General features: G+C 42.6%; 4 protein-coding genes across 26 annotated transcripts in view; 2 read left to right on the forward strand and 2 right to left on the reverse strand.

The window, feature by feature from the left end:
• LOC6727805 (collagen alpha chain CG42342) overlaps positions 1–9205 on the reverse strand; it is a 68391-nt gene extending 59186 nt beyond the window's left edge. For all 23 annotated transcript variants that reach the window (XM_039295972.2, XM_039295983.2, XM_039295975.2 and 20 more), the window contains exon 1: positions 8818–9205. The gene's annotated coding sequence lies outside the window, so the exon portion shown is untranslated. The remainder of the gene's footprint in view (positions 1–8817) is intronic.
• Positions 6127–7039, reverse strand: LOC27206804. Its single transcript, XM_016182607.3, has 2 exons — positions 6376–7039; positions 6127–6303 (listed from the first exon to the last, which is right to left on the reverse strand). The coding sequence occupies exons 1-2, from the start codon at positions 6607–6609 to the stop codon at positions 6214–6216; spliced, it is 324 nt and encodes a 107-aa protein (XP_016034394.1). The 5' UTR covers positions 6610–7039; the 3' UTR covers positions 6127–6213.
• A 1678-nt stretch (positions 9206–10883) lies between the features above and the next one.
• On the forward strand, positions 10884–12880 carry LOC6727807 (caspase-3). Its single transcript, XM_016176579.3, has 3 exons — positions 10884–11283; positions 11829–12161; positions 12480–12880. Exons 1-3 carry the CDS (start codon positions 10953–10955, stop codon positions 12740–12742), a joined length of 927 nt encoding a protein of 308 aa, XP_016034395.1. The 5' UTR covers positions 10884–10952; the 3' UTR covers positions 12743–12880.
• A 79-nt stretch (positions 12881–12959) lies between these two features.
• Positions 12960–14117, forward strand: LOC27208951 (putative gustatory receptor 89a). Its single transcript, XM_016184482.3, has 2 exons — positions 12960–13886; positions 13941–14117. Exons 1-2 carry the CDS (start codon positions 12978–12980, stop codon positions 14115–14117), a joined length of 1086 nt encoding a protein of 361 aa, XP_016034396.1. The 5' UTR covers positions 12960–12977.
• The last annotated feature ends 2329 nt before the right edge of the window (positions 14118–16446 follow it).

Here is a 16446-nt window from a genome sequence, read left to right on the forward strand (position 1 = left end):
GTCAAAAGGCCAATATCAAACAGAAGCAGCATCGGCATCGGGTCGAAAACAACAATGGATATCCAAAGCCAAAGCCAGCCACCTCCGCCCGCCGAAAACCCCTTGATTTCGAGTCAATGGAATGTTTGGAACACCCTAATAAAACTAATTGAAAGTCTTGTGCGCTCCGGAGCCAATAATGGCAAATGAAGACGACGATGATGAGAATGGGGATGAGAATCATCATGATGATGATGATGATGATGACGCCGCTGGCCGGGAAACAACAATAACAACTGCAAGGCGATGGAGAAGCTTTTAATTTAACAAATAAGAGCATATATGGTTGTTCATTGTTCGTTCAGTGGCTGAGCTGAGTTTTCGACCTGACACTGCAATTGGCTGGCTAGTGAAATAACCCAGCATAGCCCAGCATCTCTGCCATATCGATTTCGATTTTACACACAATGTAGCTGGCAAAGGTTAATGCTATTCGGGCATTCCCCGTTCTGGTGGACAGCTAACTCAATTTAAAATAAATTGATTTCAAATTTCGAGGAGCTCCATGGAGCGCAGCTTTTGTCAATTACATGAGGAGTTTGAAGATTCGAATCGGTCAAGCAGCTCTAAAAAGTATGCTATGCATTTGTGCGCCCTGCCAAGCCAAATTGAATTACACTGGTGTGTGTGTGCGGCCACTTAGCACACACATACCACTGATAGGCGTGTGTGTGAGCTCGTGGGTGGGTGGGCGAATGCGTCCAGCTGGCAATTGAAAAATTTGATTTGGAATTGAAATGCAAATCAAGACGGAATTGAAATGGTTTTAGCCGGACTCCTAAAACGTAGTGGAATCCTGGCCAAGAGGCAAATGCTTTCTAAGCCATCCAACAATGTTGAGTTAAGTGCCACACGTACGTGTGTTTGTGTGTGTTCCTGCCTGCCTGTGTGTGTGTGTTTGCGTGTGATTTGTGTCCCTATTGGTGGGCGGGTTACAGTCAATGGCTGTAAAAAGCTCAATTGCAATGCATTCAAAGGGATTATTGTCCTTATTTATATGGGCAAATTTATTCGTTACGCACAAATGCGCAAACCAAACCCAAATAACCCGAATAAGAACATGGCCACGGGTCCGGTTCGGTCGTGGCAAATAAAAACATGAAATGAAATGATGATGGCAAACAGCACACAAAGCTGAGAGCAAAGAGGGCCAAATCAAAGTAAATAAACAATAAAAATAATCGGGCCGTTAGCAACACATGTGCATTTTTCATCATCATCATCACCATGACCATCAGCATAGCCAACACCAACCCTAATGTACAACGTCATCATCATGGTAGCCAACTTTCGATGTCTTACACTTGGAAAAACTATATGAAATTAAACGAAGGTATGTAGAATTGCTAAGTAGAAACTCCTTAAAAATAAACCTAGCTTTTAGTTTCAGTTTGCGAATTGTAAAATTTTCGAAATTTTTGTTAATCTCTTAACGCATAATTTCATTAATCTCATGCATATGGGAAATAGTTTTAGTTTCCGTTAGCAATATTTTACATTTCTTGAGGTGTAAGTTGTTCCTGCCGCCGGCAATATCAAAGAACTTTCTTGATGCCACTACAGAAGTAAGCAACAGCAACAACAACAAGGCGACAAGAAGCCCAACAACAACAGGGCATCCCTGACAGCTTCGTCTGGATTTTTGGGCGAGGCAATAAATAGTTGTCGTGCCATAAGAAAAATGCAAGAAGTGTTTAAGTTCCCTCGTTTCCCTTTCCCAGTTTTTCTTCACTTCTTTTTTTTTTTTTTTTTGGCAGCCAGGACCCGTAACCCCCAACCCCTTTGGCTCAGCAGTGTGAAGCGTCATTTCCTCTGCCGTTCTTGCTCCCCCTTTTTTCCTTTTTTCCTGCTCCATCATTTAAATTGAAAAATATTGAGGAAGCTGAAGTAGGGAAGTTTCTTGAAGTTAACTGAAATAGGGCCAAGAAAGGACGACAATGTTGCAAGTAAGGTGGGTGGTGGGCGGTGGGTGGTTGGGTGCGGGGTGGTGATGGAATGAATTGGCAAACTTTCGATTTTGGAAGACAGCTACCATAGAAAGTGTTGAACCATTTCGATTTTGATTAAGGATCCGCTGGCAGGAACCCAAGAAAAGAGTTGCAGGCCAGCTGGCTGGCTGTTGGTGAGGAATTTGAATATTTTTAGCAGGGTATTTAAAAGGAATGAGTTGTGGTTAATGAACTTTTAACAATTAAAAACCTTTTTTCGAGAAAGCGACTTATACTTGTTTAAGGAGAATAAGATTACCCTAAACAAAACCATTTAATTCTATGTATTTTCTAGGAATGCCATCCCGGAAAAGTTCGGAGCTGCTTAGAGCCTCATAAAACAAGCATACTTTATAACATTTTACGTCCTGCCTACATACTATTCATTCGTGTATAGTCCTCATGGTTCCACCATTCAACTGGTCTTTTAAGATATTCCTGCACTTTTTTATGTCAGCTCTCTAGTTTGGGATTAAACGATGCGAGTCACCAGATACACTGGGTATCTTGGTGTTAGCTTTAATGTCCGTAACAAAATACTCATGTGTGCGTCGTTTGCTATTTCCCTATAATTTTTACAGCTTGTTCTCATGTAGATGCGGTTGCTGCTACTCCAAACAGTTTGGGGATTTTCTTTTTATGTGCCTGCTTTTACAACAGGCAGCTTTTACACACAAACTATTAGTGCAATTCATTGGCAAGCCTTGTTGTTGCTATTGTTTATTTTACTGTTTGCGTTGTTGCCTCGTTGGGGGCGTTCTTTGCAACACTGCTGGGCGTGGCCAGCTCGGAAAGCGTGTGTGTGTCCGTCCACATTTGGTAAAGATTTCGAGCTGAAGTCGCCCTTGGGAGAAATTACTTAATTTTGGAATTTCAATTTAGCACTTAGACAGGAAACATGGCACCAAGGAATGGACCCAGACGGAAGATGAATACAATGGGGTGGGTGGGTTGAACTGAGAGTGTAGTGGTGCGGTTTAGTAAGTGTGTGTGTGTCTGCTTGTAAAAACCCAGCTTACACATGCTGTGACTCTTAAAAATTTCCGGAATTTTGGCACGCAATGTTTGCTTTTGTTTACTTGGCTACCCGACTTCCGTCACTCCTTTTTTTCGACTGCCCGCACTTCAGGATTTTTTTTAACCTCATCTCTTCCATTGCACAGGTATTCCCTTTTTATGGCCACCATTCACTTTATTTGATTTCATTTGAGGCAGCTAGGTGCTTAACAACCTTAACAGGAATCGTAATTAACTCTTGGCCAACACACTCCTGCAAATGGTTTGTTTAACCAGCTCTAATAAATGTCCTTTTGCGTACTGAAAAAATGCAGTAGCAATAAAAGTTAATTATATCATTTGCAGCAATATTTTTGTCATTCAAGTTAAATTAAATAGAAAAAAATATAGTAAATAAATCAGTTTGTTATTCTACTAATATTTTTTTAATATTTGAATTCATTTAATATGGTAATGTAAATTTTTTTTGGTGTATCTCTTTATATTTGCAGCTGGCACACACACGACAAAGTCACACTTATTCAGTGAGGTAAAAGTCGCCTACTGCCAACCGGTGATCCCTCCCATTTCACATTTTCCATTTCCACTCCGTTGTTAACCCTTTCTAGTACTCCTTTCAGGAACTCCTTTGACTCACTGTGCGGTGAGTGAGCGAGTTTGTTAAACAGTGTAAAGTTACACGCAACTAAGCACTTAACTGCATAAAAGCTCGAGCACAGAAGGCGAGTGCAAGGTGGGTTATAATAAAAGGTGGGGTGGTGGACCATGGGGTCTGGTGGGCAGGAGGAGGAGAAGGAAAAACCACAGGCGGGGCAACCTTCAACTTGCAACGCTTGACTTTGCGTGCGTTTTTATGAATGAGTTGGCGCCGAGAGAAGCAACAAATGTAAATCCGCGACCCCGTTGAAAGGTCGTCCAACGGACTGGCCGAGCACGCAGGGCCACCACCGCCTCCACCCGCTCGTCTGAGGCGCAAATTGAAGCACAAACCGGGACGAGGAGAACATAAAACGTTGTCCAGACGGGTTGCTAAAGAGCTGTGGCTATGTAAACAGACACAGCTGGACATTCGCCAGGGGACCAGGCGTTCTTGGTCTCCGACTCCGACTCCGACTCCGTCTCTTCTGCAGTCTGGCCAAATGCCCAGTCCTTCTCTTTGAGTCCGCTCCTCTGGTTTTGCCCATTTCATTCTCTGTGTGGCATTGTCATGTTGCGGCTAAGGCGGGTTAAAGGCTCTGAGCTGTTGGCCATCAATTGCGCTCTGATCTGGCTCTGAAGGCACAGGAAAGCGCTTAACTTCTGCACTGAAGGCGCACGAGTTGCCAATGAGAATGCAACCTGAGCTGGAAAAAGGCCCCACATCGTGGGAAATGGCAAAGAGACAGAGAGTACATGGAGGTGAATGAGATGTGATAAGTTAGATGGATGGTCGATAAATCTAGCTGGCTTCTGGTGCACACTAAAATAGATTCAAAGGGGCTATGAATTCTAGCATTCTGTTTAGATCGAGAGCAGTTATTTTTCTGGCAATTACCTCATATTCTACAACAAATTTCCCAAGAAATGATTTACTTAAAAACCAGGCAGAGATAATCTGCCCATAAGTCCCAAGACTTAAAGTATCGATAATCCAGGAATTAAGCTGACCATTTTGATCCTACAGATTAAATGACGGAAAGGACACATTCAGTGTTATATGATAGGCGCATGATTACACCCCGAATAGAACTCTGAAAAGGTCTTTCGCCATTACATAAAAACTAATAGATATTAGTTTCCTTTTCAATTATTAATAAAAACAAACTAACTACTTTAAGAACTAACATCACAACAATGTCGCAAAATTGTAATGGGAACCGAATGAACTGGATGGTCCATAAAATGTTGTCTCATTTCTCACCCAGCCTCGTATCGTATGTGCCACCAGTTCGTTGCGGCCAAAAGTGCAAGGTAACCGCAAAGGGAAAGAGTTTCCAACGTACTTTCCGCCATCGCCCGCCTGCATCCGTCTGCGTCCCTCGCCAATTTAAATTTTCACATAAGCTTTTGCACAGACTTTTCGGCTTGGCATTTAAGTAATTTGTTGCCTGCAACCTGTGGGCTTCCACCAGCCACCCATTCGGTCCCTTTTCCTTCTTTCCTCTCTCACATCCACATCCACATCCACGTCCACGTCCAAATCCGTCTCCTCTTTCCGTCTGCATACGGCTGCTGTCGCCGTCATTGGTTGGTAATTTTTCACTGGCTGACAAGATGTCGCCTTTCCGTCGACGTGGTCGCTGCCGTTGCATAATTGCTTTGTGGTTAAAGGATTATTTACTTTTTTCCAGCAACGCCCATTACCATGAGTCGGCGGTCTTCGTCCTGCTCCTGCTCCCGGATGCCTGCTGACTCACTTAAGACACAGTTTGTCCTCGTCACTAAGCCGACGGCTTGCGCTGATTTGGGCTTAAATGCATTCAGCTCATTTAATTTGCAATGCACCGCAGAAACCCGCAGAGCCCGCTTATTCGTATACCCTCCCATACCAGCAAAAGGTATCTTTACTTTGCAAATGAGTTTTTATGGTCTTTCTCTATACGTTTTAAAGCAGGAATATTAGAATAATGGCTAAATTAGTTATATTCTTTCCATGAGGTTGTGCTCATTTCAAAACCCGATTTTCCAGGTATTATTTCATATTTGAATAGATTAATGTTTGACTACATGCATGAACAATAATTTGAACATATCATCTTCTGAAGACGATATTTATCGTTACCCTGAGCTAATTTTCAAACCGGTATAAATAAATATGCTACCGAATAGAAGCAAATATTATGAATAACTTAATAAACAAAACATGCATTAAATATTGCATCTATCTATAGATCTCTAAATGAAATAGTAAGGGTGTTTTAACCAATCTAAATAAGTTACTTTCTATAGTTTTTCATACAAATTGTTTATACATTTTGAACAGTTAAAAGAACCTTTCTACACAAGAAACTATCTAGATTTAAATGATGAACAACAAACATATACATTTTTAAGGGCATATCAACTTCAGTGTTTTAAATCTAACGAACTTTGTCATGTTTCCTTTTTGGTTGGTCTGCCTGTCTCCCTTTTTTAGCGCTGATGTCTCACAAATTATATAATTAAGTTAAAGTGAGCGGCGGCGGGCAATTTACGAACAGCTCCATCGGCTCCCAGCCGGCAGCTCCAACTCGCCACTCGATGCCTGGATGGGATGGGGGATGGGGCATGGGGCATCCGACTGGGTAATGGGTAATGGTTAGAGGGTACTGGATAGTGGATACTGGGTGTACGCTAATTTCTTAATTCTCACCTTCCGCTCGCAGGGCGGACGTGGACCATTCCCGTGTGAAGGCAGTGGCAGCCCCAAAAATAGCATTTCCGTATTGCCATGTCTATCATGACTTTTATTGTTGAATGAACCCTCCGGACTGGCGGCTGGCACGCCAGCAATAGTCCGAGTGCCCATCCGATTCCCGGTCGGTCCAGGTCCAGAGCCATGCCCACCAGTCCCTTCACCCGCCCCCTTTTTCGCCGAATCCCCCATTTCGGCTGATTGCTGTTCATTCGCGCGTTAAATGTGGACGGTTCGAAGCGGAGTGGATGCTGCTGCTGATGCTTTTGAAAGTGAATCCCCCATCCCCATCCCGCTGCCATTCCAGTCCAGTCCAACCCCTTTTCGCCCCCGAACTCAACTACTGATGTATTTTCCTGGACTATTCTTTGACTCTACTATATATCTCTCGCCCCGGCTCACTGGGCGTTTAGTGTTCAATTTAGCGTCATAATTTCGTTTATTGCATGGCCTGCTGCTCCCCAGTTCCAAAATCTTCGGCTCTGCTGTCAAGTGTTTTTGTTGAGTTCATCAAAATTGTCGCTGGCCAACGATGACATCCACTTAACGCAATTTTCAGCGCTGAAAAGAGGCGAGAGCATCACTGCCACTGGCAGCTCCACTCGAGAGTCATTCATTCATTCGTTCAAGCCGCTCCTAAGCATCCATTCATGCCGTCATTCAGCCATTCGCTCACTCGCTCATTTCACACCATTTACAGTTACAATTAATGTTTGTGTTTGCCTGTCTCCCGCATTTTTTGCCACCCAACCTCCTCCAAACCTCCCCCAACCGAAGACGAAAAGTAAGAACATCAAAGGGCTCACCGAAAACGAGTATAAGTCACCCATCAAATGCCACCCAATCTTATCTTAAAGCTGCAAAAGCTTGCATATTTAATAATTGCTCAGCTGAAGTTCATAAAACCGGGTAAGAGCACCCTCCAGGGATTTTGGCCAAAAGGTGCCCCAGGGGAATGAATGCCCCTGAATGGAAAAGGGTCGAGGGATAGCAGCCAAAAGCGCAACCTTAGCCCGCTCATAAATGAATGTTTCTGCTTCAGAATTTACACCTCCACTTTGAAGGATGGGGCAGCTGGAGCATCGTGCGGCATGACTGGCGTGCCTCTGGCCCACCTGCGGCATCCCCATAAAGTATCTTGAATATTTCAGGTGTGCTAGCAATTTAAGGGCCTGCGTCGCATTCAGCTGCGGGTTCATTAGATGTCCACTGCAACTTCATTTGCAGGGGCGCAAAAAAAGACGGCACAAATCTTGACCGCCTTTTACCTTGCCAACTGGTTGGTTGCCAACTTAATGTCGGTATACCTTGGATTTCAGGGTATAGAAATGGGCAAAGGTAAATCGGGATATAGGAATACCCATCAAAGATGTTTAGTCACATTATAGAACACGTTCATATCAAACATAAGCTAATCCAATTAGTGACTGTATCTTGCTTAAGTCTTAAGTTATCGAGTTTCAGGTTAGCAACTCGCACAACTCCTTATAAAAGCAACTATACATGGTTCTTGACCTCAAATGCTCCTGAGATGTTTAATTAAACTGAAAATGTTAAGAATATTTTCAAATAATAAGATTTAAATATTACCAAACTATATAAACCCCAATAACTTTTGAAAGAAGTAAAGTCTATCCTTAATTTGATGTTTGTCTTAATTAAATTAAGATAATATTTTATACAGGTGCGTAGAAATTCAAAATAAAGTTTGATACACCCATGACAGGTATTTTATGTTTTTGGGACCAAGAGATCAGCAAACAGGTGCATAGGAATCCACTTAAAAAATTTAATTGAATATTATGGCACCCAAAATGCCCAAATGTTTTTGACGCAAAGCCTAATGAAATCCAAGTACCCGGTATCCCAATAACCAAAGCACCCAACTTTTGGCATCCCAACTTGTTGTTATGGTTTTTTATGCTGCTGTTATTTTTTTTTTTTTGGCTGCAGAGGCTTAGCCTGTGACGACGTCAGAATTTCAATGTTTTTTTTTAGTTCTGTTTTGTTTCTGCCAAGCCTGTTAATCTATTTTTTATGCGCTTTGCGAGGGCATTCGCCTAAAAGCTAGCCGAGTATTTTTTTGCTCGTGTTTTTGTTCCTTTCGGCGGCCTGTTGGTTTTCTGTTTTTGATTTGATTTCGTTTTCGTTTCGCATTGTGGCTATGTTTTCCCTCTCTGCATGTACACATGTATGTGTGTGTGTGTTTTGCTTTTGGAAGCAGCCCCGAAAAAAAAGGTTTTTGTTTTCTTTTGTCCTCCGGACCAGCCACCCTAATTTGTTGTTGTTTTTTGTTTGTCAACCTTTTTGCATACAAAGCGCACGCACACGTCTTAAATGCGATTTAATGCACCCCGCTTATTATAATCAAACTGTTTGTTTGGTTCACCTCCTACGTACCATACTCTTTTTCCACTTTTTGCGCTCCGCTAACTCTTTATGTTTGCCTTGCTGTTTCGTGCCGCTTCCTTTTCACTGCACCTTCTTCTTTTACTGATTTGGGGCACTTAACATAATTTAATTTCGGCAACTATAAATTACAACTCCTTGCACTTGGCACACATTCAACACACTGAAGTTGTTTTTGTTGCTCAAAACATTCTGCTTCTTCTTTTCTCCACTTTCCTCTATCGCCCGCTTATCCTTATGTAAAGGACAACGGAAAGGTGCGGGGTAAAAACACACGCCCGGAGGATAGGAGCCCGCGACCCTCAGAAATGCGAATTTTCACGATTTCCCGAATTTTTTCTCCGACACGAAAACACGTCCGCACTGGGCAACATATACAACGCTTTTGGCGTCGCTGTTTTGGTTTTGAATTTGGTGCCAGCTCGAGCGAGCTCATGTTCGAAGCGAGCCGGTTCGAGTTCGAATCGAACTTAAGAGAGCAAACTAAAAGAGTGGGTGAAGAGTTTGAAGAACAGTTTCTATACGTTATATTTATAATTGGAAATTCATTTGCACCAATTGATTAAACCAATTAGAAATAGTACTAAGCTAAATTTACTAAATTTGTTAAAAATACTTATTGTTGTAGGGTAAAAAATTGCGGTCAACCGGTGGGAGTAAGTTTACTGCACCCACAGAAATGAGCTCAAAATTACGTAGTTATAGTGTTTAAATTACTTAATTACTACAAGTACAAGCTGAAGCACTAATTGCGAGTTTTATAAATAAATTGGTAGATTTCAATATGCTCATGCATATGCAGTTTACAAATTATGTTATTGTTTATGTACTAATACGAGTAATTTATGTAAATTAAACTGTTTTAATGTAGTCCTTCTCTGTTAATAAAAAAGTTATTAAAAACCTTTAGGTGTCAAATTTCACTGTACATATTTACTGCTTTAAAAAGATAAGCAACAGGAATACATAAATTTCAGGTGAAACGTTGCATTGTTATTCCATAAAAGTGCGTCTGATAAATCATTTCATTTTGAGCATTCAGCAGCAAGTGCATTTTCGGAATCCCGCCCCAATAAATCTCTCCTTTCTCTTCACCTTTTCGAGCTGCAAGATAAGAGCAGATTTCAGGTCACTGGAGGGGCAACAGCTGCTTTCGGTGGAAGTAGTGGCCAAGGCCCCTCGAGAATCAAAGGCGATTGTTCTGGTTCTGAAAAGCCGGCTAAACAACTTTCCTGCTGCCCCCACCCACTGTTTTTTGTTTTTTGATTTGGCTCTTCAGCTGACAGAAATATTGATGTCGCTAATTGTAATTACATATCAATTATAATTGGCATCCAATCAGGGGTCGTAGGAGCAGCTTTATTAATTAGCCGCAATTGTTGTTATGCGCCACAAGTTTCCAGCTCTCTCTTATGTTTCTCTCTTAAGCGCTAAGGTACATGTTTTGGCTGCACCGCAACAAAAGATTTCTTTATATTGTTATAATTTTAAGTAAAATAGAAAGTAACTTAACTTTGTCTTATTGTTTTTGCACCATATTAAACATAGCTGTTCAAATATTTCACAACAAATTACTAAATCGCATAGAACTTTCTCTCAGTCTGCGGTACAGTTTATAACGGTACTCCTTCGACTTTAGGACGCCATACTCATTTCCGGTTTCCGTTACTTTGTGTGCGTGAATATTTGAATTGCGTGGCAAAGTTTGCCGCCCATTGCCGCTTTTTTGCGCATCTGAATTTTATTGAAAACACATTAAGAAATTCCCAGTAGAAGCGACACTTTCGCCGGAAGTTGCCAATTTCCCTGACGAGCGCCCCCTTTTGTGGGCGTGACCCGTCGGGGAAATCAAATTGTCTGGTGCAATGGCAAAGGGAATTGTATTTTGCTACCAATAAACGTAACTTCCCCTCGAGCAGGCTAATCAACGTTGGGCAAGAGCCCGAAAAATACCACGGCGAGCGAGAGAAGATTCCACCCCAGCAAGCTCAGGCTGATAAGACGGCTGCATTGATTAGATAAGATGTTAGGCGAACGGGAGCGAGAGCTTTTTTTCCGTTTGATATGTGAAAACTTCTAATCGCGCTTAGTCACAGGTTGCTGCCAAAGCGCGCGGACGGTCAGATATGGACGACACCGACTTCTCGCTCTTCGGGCAGAAGAACAAGCACAAGAAGGACAAGGCGGATGCCACCCAGATCGCCCAGACGCCCACCTCGGAGCTGGACCTCAAGAGGATCATAATCTCGCGCCCCACCAACGAGGATACATACGAGAATTGCGCGCGGGCGGGCATTGCGCTGATCCTGAACCACAAGGATGTCAAGGGACAGAAGCAGCGCGTGGGCACCGAACGGGATCGCGATGACATGGAGGCGACGCTGCAGGGATTCGGATTCGATGTACGCACCTTCGACGATCTGACCTTCTCCGAGATCAACGACACGCTCAAAGAGGGTGAGTTTTCCACGAGCTCTACTGTTGCAACAAATTGCTAAAAAGAAATATAAGTACATATCTCAAGTTTTTATCTACCAACGGAATCAAGTTTATTTTTATATTCCACTGTTAAATACGAGGTAATGTCTTTCTTTACGAGTCGTTAAATATATTTACTCCCTTTCAAGTGTTAAACAAAACAGAAAACATTTAATATGCAACTTAACAATCACTGTGATAGTCATCGAATTCTAGCTGCACTCAATCTTGTCCATCGAAACTGGTGACATATTTCAAACACATATGTATATCTTATCATTATCAAAACAAAGTCACTATTTTTACGACTGCAATAATTATGAGATAAAGACAGTAATCGGTTGGTCTGATCAATCCGAAGCCAGCAAAAAACTACATATATATGTATATATTTTGAAAAGTTTATCGTGTATTGATTATTGCAAAATTTTCTTTGAAGAGAAAAGATTTTTAAAGCTATTTAACGGTCTCCGATTTTAATATTATTAACTACTTACTAAAGATGTGAATCTACTTTTTTTTAGTTGCTCGCGAGGATCACAGTCAAAACGACTGCTTTGTGTTGGCGGTAATGTCACACGGCACCGAAGGCAAGGTCTACGCGAAGGACATGGCATATCCTGTGGAGCGCCTGTGGAATCCCTTCCTCGGCGACAACTGCAAGACGCTCAAGAACAAACCGAAACTCTTCTTCATCCAGGCGTGTCGCGGAGCCAACTTGGAAAAGGCCGTGGAGTTCTCCAGCTTCGCGGTGATGACCAGGGAACTGGTCCCGGAACCCGCCGCCGCCGTTCAACCCATCACCTACGCCATTCCCAGCACGGCGGACATGCTCGTCTTCTACTCCACCTTCGACAGTGAGTGTGGGCAAAAGTATTAATCATTTTTAGTTTCACAATTAAGTGAAACTTGTCCAGGCTTAAAAAAGCTTTGAGCGTCAATCAATTCGGGTGGGTTTGTGGGTTGCAAAGTATTGTGTTCCTTTCAATGAATTAGAATACTTAAGGCATACTTAAAACACTATTTCGGAAGATACTTAATCCAAAAGATAGATATAGTTTGTAAGTTATCTTTAAACTATACATACATTATACATATACATTTATGTATTTATTTTGCTATTAAGTTTCCGTTTCAAATATTTCCTGATTGTATCTTCTTCCTCCCCCTTTCAGAATTCTTCTCATTCCGTAACGTTGACGATGGCTCCTGGTTCATCCAGAGCCTGTGCCGCGTCCTCGACCAGGCCGCCGCCAACGAAGCTGCCACGCCCGAGGGCGTCGAGCTGCTCCGCCTGCTGACCGCAGTGAATCGGAAGGTGGCCTACGAGTACCAGTCGAATACGAAGAACGAGGCCCTCAACCAGATGAAGGAAATGCCCAACTTTATGTCGACGCTGACCAAAACGTTCCAGCTGCGTGTTAAGCCCAAGTCCTGAGATCCGGTCACGGAATCAGCGACAATCCAATCGGGACTGTGAGTCAGTCCGCGGGTCAAGAACGAGGGACGCCACAACTCTTTCATTTAATCGTAATGTTTGCAATTTGTTAATAGAAATACATATCGATGGCACTTATCTAGAATTGGCTTAGTGCCTTTGGGACTGCGATAGCGAGCTGGCTGACAAGTAAATAGATAGGAGTCGTGCTGCCGGGAGGTCAGTTGCCCGGAAAATGTCGCGATTTCCGCATGTCTGCGGTCTTTGTTTGCTGCTCAAATATTGGCAGATTTTGGCCTTGGCCCCGTTTCGGACTTCCGGGCCAATGGTCGCCAGGTGCCAGCGATGGGTGACCTTGATTGCGGTCTTCAGATGGCTACTGCTCACATCAATGGCGCCCTTTGTTCTGTGGAAAAGTGCTGCCATGTATGAGGCCACTAATGTGCGGCACTCGTTGGTCTTTAAGACAATCGCTTTGGCCACCATGACGGGTGATGTCTGCATTTCACTAGCTCTGTTGGGCAACCACCTTTGGAATCGCCGGGAGTTGGCCAATTTGGTAGATGACTTGGCCAGATTGCATCGTCGCAGAAGACTTAGCTGGTGGTCCACTTTGTTCCTCTGGCTGAAGTTGCTACTCTCACTCTACGACTTGCTATGTAGTGTGCCATTCCTCAAAGGAGCAGGTGGTCGTCTGCCGTGGTCCCAACTCGTGGCCTATGGAGTCCAACTCTACTTTCAGCACGTGGCCAGTGTCTATGGAAACGGAATATTCGGTGGAATACTTTTAATGCTAGAGTGCTACAACCAATTGGAGCGCGAGGAACCCAACCTGGCTAGACTCTTGCAAAAGGAAGGCAGCTGGCTGAGACTGACCCAAAGATTCGTGAAGGTCTTGCAGCTGGGCATCTTTCTGCTGGTCTTTGGCAGCTTCGTTAATATAATGGTCAATATATACGCTTTTATGTCCTACTATGTATCGCTGCACGGAGTTCCCCTGACCATATCCAATAACTGCCTAGTCCTGGCAATCCAACTGTATGCAGTCATTTTGGCTGCTCATCTTTGCCAGGTGAGGTCGGCTAAATTGAGAAAAAAATGCTCGCAAGTGGAGTATGTGCCCGAAGGATTGACACAGGAGCAGGTGGGTTAATCTAATCAAATTTAAGGGGACTAATTTTCTTTGCTATTTTCTCAGGCCATGGCTTCGACTCCATTTCCTTTGCTCACGCCCACTGGCAATGTCAAGTTTCGTATTTTGGGCATTTTCGTCCTGGACAACTCGTTTTGGCTTTTCTTGGTCTCGTATGCGATGAACTTCATAGTGGTTATCCTACAGACAAGCTTTGAGCATATAAATCATGGTGAAATCTAAGAGTGTACTGGCTAAAATGAATCTCAAATCTAATTATCTACAGTTCCTATTTTAATACGCTTATATGTTATAAATGCGCTTGTTGAATCAAAACAAATAATTTAAAAATCAAGAAATCTGTTTTTTATTTATTTGAAGCATTTCTTTATTAATTTAATTCATTTTTAAAATATTTCTCAGTGTAAGTAACAGTGGCGCCAAAAAGCAAGTACGGAAAATGTGGTGGTTTCGGGAAGTAACTTGTTTTTGCTAGGTGGCGCTTTTGTAGTTCCAAAAACAGACAACGCAGTGAAGATGGAGCTTTTGGCACATATTTATGGGCGGGCAGTTTAAAAATTGTCTTTTGTCCATTACGATTTCAATGAATGCATTATATTATCTGTTGTGGTTTTAGCAATCGCATGAATAAAAGACAAAATAAATCAAAGCGTCACAATTTGTTTGAGGTTGCGCTTGGTCTACATTTTTTTCATACAATTTAAACCTAATAAATTTAAGTAGAGCAGGTGGTCTTGACTAAGCATTCGGTGTAATCTTGATTTTATCAAACAAAGATTGATGGACATAAACTCCATTCAATACATTTTTGTCGCTTTTGCTTGCGCGATCAGACGACGCATTTGTGAATTTTGATATGATATTTGTGAAATGCTTTTGTCACTTGACTAGCCATTGCGTAAACTGGAAATGAAAGTCGGAGCCAGCAAATCCCAAAAACTAGTTGAAATAGATTTGCAGTCAAAAAAAATGAAATCGTTTATCTTTGCCACCAAACTGCAGATTATGATGTCTATAATTGATCATTAATTGCCATTGGCTTAGGCCAAAAAACAGAAAGTTACATAACGTGTGTAGTGTAAGGCAGCGGCTTAAAAAGAAAAGAAGGAATGTTAAATGCAAATGTACAATTTAATTTGTTATGTTTTGAAATCCCTTTAACCCAACGATGCATGCCCAATTTGCTGCTTGCCTCACTTCGAATCGAATGACTGATGTGTAATCTGATATGGCGGCTGAGTTGAACGATTAGCATATCGACTTACCCACCGTCTGTCTTCCTGCTTTCACTCGCCGACTTCTCGAACAGCCCTCGCTGATTAGCATTGATTCTGCCAGCGAAGAGCTGTGGCTAACCACAAGCGGGCCCAGAAACCAGGAGCATTCGCACGCGCCAATTTTCCAAACCGCTGACTCGATCGGTTTGGTACACTGCAAGAGAGATACTTCAATTGTTTTCTATCTTTAATTTTAATTTTTTTGAAAGCGTTTAATTTACTTTCTATCGCACTCAAAATTGTAGTTCAACTTCTCTTAACAGTTATCTATTACTCTGTATTAGTAACAACTTTATGCACTTGTTAATTGATCTCTAAAAATGCTTACGATTTAACGCCTCATCTAGGATAATTTTCATTATATTAGTTTAAATTGATTGAATATTGTTAATACCACCTGCAACAACTTTTTTTCTCAGTGCATGGGCTTGCGTAGGTTGTTGTGGGCTGTCGGTCAGTCGCAGCTAGTGCTTTTGCTCCGACGCCGTTCGTCTCCACTCAGGTGTTATGTAAAGCTATTAAACCGCATAATGCAAACGCTGCTCAGTCTTTCAGCCTCTCCGTCTTCTACGGCCTTTCTTCGCGGCTGTCTTGTTAGCATTTTTCCACTGCCTATGGGCTCTCCCTTGGTTCTTTTGTTCTTGGCAGCGGCGCATCGGCTCAAACTTAGATATAAGCAAGAACCGTTAAGACGCTTTTATTGCAACTGCAGCGCTTTCCATTCGATTCATATTGGATCCACCGCGGATTAACACTATATTGTCCATATTGTGTCTGATTTTTGACTTGCTCACTCGGGCTTTCCATTGCGGCACCTTGGTCAACATTAACATCAACATCACCATCTCCATCTCCATCTCCATCATGGGGCATCATCACCATCAAAAGTGCCTAGGGCTACCGGCCCCAGCGAACTGCATGTTTATGCTTTATGTTAATCACTTTTGTTGTTTATACTTTTACGGCTGGCTTTTGAGCTATTGGACCTTCCTTCCTTGTTTCTCGCTTTCTGGCTGGCTTTCATTCATCCACTGGGCCTGGCTTTTGTCTTTCAGTCAGCACGCAACGCACTGAAGAAATAACTAATAGTACATAGTAGCGCAACGGTTTCTGAGCGAGTCTACAGAGCCAAGGATACGCAGACCCAGTATTCAGTTGTTGTTGGCGGCACTCCACACCCCTGCCACATTTCACTCCCAGCGCTTTTCCTCAGCCACTTGTCGTGGCTTTTCTTGTTTTCTTGTGTGTGAAAAACTAGTCTCATCGCTAGTCTC

This window comes from Drosophila simulans, chromosome 3R (assembly GCF_016746395.2).
Source record: "Drosophila simulans strain w501 chromosome 3R, Prin_Dsim_3.1, whole genome shotgun sequence".
Taxonomy (NCBI): Eukaryota; Metazoa; Arthropoda; class Insecta; order Diptera; family Drosophilidae; genus Drosophila; species Drosophila simulans.